Here is a 5,789-nt window from a genome sequence, read left to right on the forward strand (position 1 = left end):
AAAAAATATTTAAAGTTATTTTTAATAGTAATTTATGTTAGGATTATGAAAAAAAAATATTTAAAGTTATTTTTAATAGTAATTTATGTTAGGTTAATGAAAAAAATATTTAAAGTTATTTTTAATAGTAATTTATGTTAGATTTATGAAAAAAAAAATATTTAAAGTTATTTTTAATAATAATTTATGTTAGGATTATGAAAAAAAAAATATTTAAAGTTATTTTTAATAGTAATTTATGTTAGGATTATGAAAAAAAAATATTTAAAGTTATTTTTAATAGTAATTTATGTTAGATTTATGAAAAAAAATGTTTAAAGTTATTTTTAATAGTAATTTATGTTAGGATTATGAAAAAAAATATTTAAAGTTATTTTTAATAGTAATTTATGTTAGGATTATGAAAAAAAAATATTTAAAGTTATTTTTAATAGTAATTTATGTTAGGATTATGAAAAAAAAAAATATTTAAAGTTATTTTTAATAGTAATTTATGTTAGATTAATGAAAAAAATATTTAAAGTTATTTTTAATAGTAATTTATGTTAGATTTATGAAAAAAAAATATTTAAAGTTATTTTTAATAATAATTTATGTTAGGATTATGAAAAAAAAATATTTAAAGTTATTTTTAATAGTAATTTATGTTAGGTTAATGAAAAAAATATTTAAAGTTATTTTTAATAGTAATTTATGTTAGATTTATGAAAAAAAATGTTTAAAGTTATTTTTAATAGTAATTTATGTTAGGATTATGAAAAAAAATATTTAAAGTTATTTTTAATAGTAATTTATGTTAGGTTAATGAAAAAAATATTTAAAGTTATTTTTAATTGAAATTTATGTTGTAGAAAAAAAAATATTTAAAGTTATTTTTAATAGTAATTTATGTTAGGATTATGAAAAAAAAAATATTTAAAGTTATTTTTAATAGTAATTTATGTTAGGTTAATGAAAAAAATATTTAAAGTTATTTTTAATAGTAATTTATGTTAGGTTTATGAAAAAAAAATATTTAAAGTTATTTTTAATAGTAATTTATGTTAGGATTATGAAAAAAAAATATTTAAAGTTATTTTTAATAGTAATTTATGTTAGATTTATGAAAAACCCCGTTTAATTAAAATTTTATACTAATAAAGATAAAATTGTACTTTCTTTGAAAAAAAAATACATTTAAAGTTATTTTTAATAGTAATTTATGTTAGATTTATGAAAAACCCCGTTTAATTAAAATTTTATACTAATAAAGATAAAATTGTACTTTCTTTGAAAAAAAAAATACATTTAAAGATTTTCATTTTCTGTAAGATAATTAATTAGTTATTAATTTAAAATTAACTCTATGTTATATTAAAATCAATAATTTTATAATTAATTTAAAATTAATTATATATTTAATAAATTTAATAATTTAATTATATTAATTAAATTTTTATAATTTTATATATTTTCTATTTTTTATAAAATTAATTATCTACTCATTAATTAAATTATTAATTTATAAAAATTGAAAATAATCAAAATTCATATAATTTTTATATTAAAAATTTATATAAAAAAAAAAAAAAAAAAAAAAATTTAATATGGCAGATTAGTGCAATGAATTTAAGCTTCATATATAAAATTATTAATTTTTATTAAAATAAATTGCCTGATAAAAGGGATACTTTGATGTAGTATTTATATAAAAATTTTTATATTTATTACTCTATTTTATATTAATAGAATTTATCTATTTCTAAAAGTTTCAAATACTTTTGTGCTACGTACACTAAATTATAAATTAAAAAATAAGCTAAAAAAGCTTTTAGGTTCATACCCTAACTATAAAGAAATTAATCTTTTTTTTTAAATATTTAAAAATTTATCAAAAATTTTATTTTTATTTATAGTTTGATTAGGCACTTTTATAGTAATTTCAGCAAATTCATGATTAACCCTGTGAATAGGGTTAGAAATCAATTTATTAGCATTTATTCCAATTTTGGTATCAAGTAGAAATTTAAATAATACAGAAGCTGCTCTAAATTATTTTCTAATTCAAGCTTTTGCTTCAACTATTCTTTTATTTTCAATAATTCTATTAATTATATATAATAATAATATATTTATAAATTTATTTTATTTATATGATATACCAATAAAATTAATAATATTAGCTTTAATAATAAAATTAGGGGCGGCCCCATTTCATTTTTGATTTCCTAATGTAATAGAAAATATTAACTGAATAAATAGAATATTATTAATAACCTGGCAAAAAATTGGACCTATAATTATTTTATCTTATTTTATTAAATTAAATGTTACATTTATCATTTTTATTTTATTATCTACTTTTATTGGGGCCTTTGGGGGGTTAAACCAAATTTCATTACGAAAATTAATAGCTTTTTCTTCAATTAACCATTTAGGATGAATATTTATTGCTATTATATATAACGAAAATATTTGAATTATATATTTTATTATTTATTCATTCTTAAATTTTTGTTTAATTTATTTATTTAAAATCTTTCAAATTTTTTACTTAAATCAGCTATATTCAATTTTTATTGAACATCCTTTATTGAAATTTACCTTATTAATCTCAATTCTTTCACTTGGGGGATTGCCCCCATTTTTGGGGTTTTTACCTAAATGATTAATCATTCAATTATTAAGACATATAAACTTAAATTTAATTAATTTATTTATTATTTCTATAAGATTAATTACTTTATTTTATTATTTAAAAATTAGATTTTCAGCTTTTATGATAAATTATAATGAATTAATTTTTTTTTATAAAAATTTCTTTTTTAATAAAAATTTACTGATTTTAATAAGTATTAATTTTTTCTCTTTTATAAGATTTTTTTTTATAATTGATTTAATGTACCTTTAGTTAACAAATTTATTTAATTTAAATTTTAAGTTAATAAAACTAATAACCTTCAAAGTTATAAATAAAAAAAAAAATTTTAAATTTAAGTATAAAAAACATATTTTAATGAATAAATGATTATATTCTACTAATCATAAAGATATTGGAACATTATATTTTATTTTCGGGGCTTGATCTAGAATAGTGGGGACCTCTTTAAGAATATTAATTCGTGCTGAACTAGGGTGTCCTAATGCTCTAATTGGGGACGATCAAATTTATAATGTAATTGTAACAGCCCATGCTTTTATTATAATTTTTTTTATAGTAATACCTATTATAATTGGGGGGTTTGGAAACTGACTAGTCCCATTAATATTAAGAGCCCCTGATATAGCTTTTCCGCGATTAAATAATATAAGATTTTGACTTTTACCCCCCTCATTAACTTTATTATTAACTAGAAGATTAGTAGAAAGAGGGACAGGGACAGGGTGAACTGTTTATCCCCCTCTGTCGTCAACAATTTCCCATTCTGGGGCATCAGTTGATTTATCAATTTTTTCACTTCACTTAGCAGGTATTTCCTCAATTTTAGGAGCAGTAAATTTTATTTCAACTATTATTAATATACGGGCCCCCGGAATATCGTTTGATAAAATGCCTTTATTTATCTGATCAGTATTAATTACAGCTATTCTTTTATTATTATCATTACCCGTATTAGCAGGGGCTATCACTATGCTATTAACTGATCGAAACTTAAATACATCCTTCTTTGACCCTGCGGGAGGGGGGGATCCTATTTTATACCAACACTTATTTTGATTCTTTGGCCATCCTGAAGTATACATTTTAATTCTGCCAGGATTTGGAATAATTTCTCATATTATTAGTCAAGAAAGAGGAAAAAAAGAAACTTTTGGGTCTCTAGGGATAATCTATGCTATATTAGCAATTGGATTATTAGGATTTATTGTGTGAGCTCATCATATATTTACAGTGGGAATAGATGTTGATACTCGGGCTTATTTTACTTCAGCTACAATAATTATTGCTGTCCCTACAGGAATTAAAATTTTTAGTTGATTAGCAACATTGCACGGAACTAAATTTTATTATTCACCAGCTTTATTGTGATCATTAGGATTCGTATTCTTATTTACAGTGGGGGGTTTAACAGGAGTAATTTTAGCAAATTCATCAATTGATATTATTCTACATGATACTTATTATGTTGTCGCACACTTTCATTATGTATTATCTATAGGGGCAGTGTTTGCAATTATAAGAGGATTCGTTTTCTGATATCCTTTATTAACTGGAGTTAATATAAATGAAAAATTATTAAAAATTCAATTTAGAGTTATATTTTTAGGAGTAAATTTAACATTTTTTCCTCAGCATTTTTTAGGTTTAGCTGGTATACCCCGACGATACTCCGATTATCCTGATTCTTATTCAGCTTGAAATATTATTTCATCTATTGGCTCAACTATTTCATTTTTAAGAATTTTAATATTTATTTATATTATTTGAGAAAGAATAATTTATCAACACCAAGTAATCTTTTCAACTCAAATAAATTCATCAATCGAATGAATACAAAAGTTTCCGCCAGCAGAGCATAGTTATGACCAATTACCTATTTTAAACATTAATTAATTAATATTAATTATTGTTATATATATATATATATATATATATATATATATATTGCTACATGATCTAACTTAAATTTACAAGATAGAACTTCCCCTTTAATGGAACAATTAATTTATTTTCATGATCACTCACTATTAATTTTAATTTTAATTACTGTTCTTGTTTCGTATTTAATAATTATATTATTTTTTAACTCGTTTACAAATCGATTTCTGTTAAGAGGTCAAACTATTGAAATTATTTGAACAATTATTCCAGCTATTATTTTAATATTTATTGCCTTACCATCATTACGATTATTATACTTATTAGATGAAATTAGAAGTCCTTTAATTACTTTAAAAACAATTGGTCATCAATGATATTGAAGATATGAATATTCAGATTTTAATTCAATTGAATTTGACTCATATATAATTCCTGTTAATGAAATAAAACTAAATAATTTTCGACTACTAGATGTAGATAACCGAATCATTCTACCCTTTAATACTAAAATTCGTATTTTAATTTCAGCAGCTGATGTTATTCATTCATGAACTATCCCATCTTTAGGGGTAAAGGTTGATGGGACTCCTGGACGGTTAAATCAAACAAATTTTTTAATTAATCGCCCGGGGTTGTTTTTTGGCCAATGTTCAGAAATTTGTGGCGCCAATCATAGGTTTATACCAATTGTTATCGAAAGAGTAAAATTAAATTATTTTATTAATTGAATTAAAAATTTTTCTTAATTTAATATTATTTATGTTTATAATTTATTCATTAAATGACTGAAATGTAAGTACTGGTCTCTTAAACCATTTTATAGTAATTTAACAAATACTTTTAATGATATTTTTAAAAATTAGTTAAATTATAACCTTAGAATGTCAAACTAAAATTATTAATATTTTAATATTTTTAAATCCCTCAAATAGCCCCTATTAATTGATTAACTTTATTTTTTATAATATGTATAATTTTCTTAATATTTAACTTACTTAATTATTTTACATTTAAAATTAATAATAATAATAATAAATTTAATAGTAATAATAATAATAATAATAATTTTATATGAAAATGATAACTAATCTATTTTCTGTGTTTGACCCCTCAACAACCTTATTTAATTTATCATTAAACTGATTAAGAACTTTCTTTGGGTTATTATTTATTCCATCAATATTTTGAATTATCCCGTCTCGTTATAGATTTATTGAACAACTATTATTAATAACTCCATTCAGAATTTAAAATCTTAATTAATTCA

General features: G+C 20.0%; 3 protein-coding genes across 3 annotated transcripts; all 3 read left to right on the plus strand.

Moving 5' to 3' along the window:
• Positions 1-1,861: 1,861 nt before the first annotated feature.
• Positions 1,862-3,777, plus strand: LOC119084560 (NADH-ubiquinone oxidoreductase chain 2-like; the record flags this gene model as incomplete). Its single annotated transcript, XM_037194576.1, is given in 1 exon segment — positions 1,862-3,777. A coding segment is annotated over 1 exon segment (1,029 nt), but the record flags the coding sequence as incomplete, so codon positions are not given.
• LOC119084559 (cytochrome c oxidase subunit 1-like) lies at positions 2,996-5,305 on the plus strand. Its single transcript, XM_037194575.1, is given in 1 exon segment — positions 2,996-5,305. A coding segment is annotated over 1 exon segment (1,539 nt). The 3' UTR covers positions 4,535-5,305.
• LOC119084558 (cytochrome c oxidase subunit 2-like) lies at positions 4,585-5,374 on the plus strand (the record flags this gene model as incomplete). Its single annotated transcript, XM_037194574.1, is given in 1 exon segment — positions 4,585-5,374. A coding segment is annotated over 1 exon segment (684 nt), but the record flags the coding sequence as incomplete, so codon positions are not given.
• Between the last annotated feature and the right edge of the window lie 415 nt (positions 5,375-5,789).

Source organism: Bradysia coprophila, unplaced genomic scaffold, assembly GCF_014529535.1.
Source record: "Bradysia coprophila strain Holo2 unplaced genomic scaffold, BU_Bcop_v1 contig_83, whole genome shotgun sequence".
NCBI lineage: Eukaryota > Metazoa > Arthropoda > Insecta > Diptera > Sciaridae > Bradysia > Bradysia coprophila.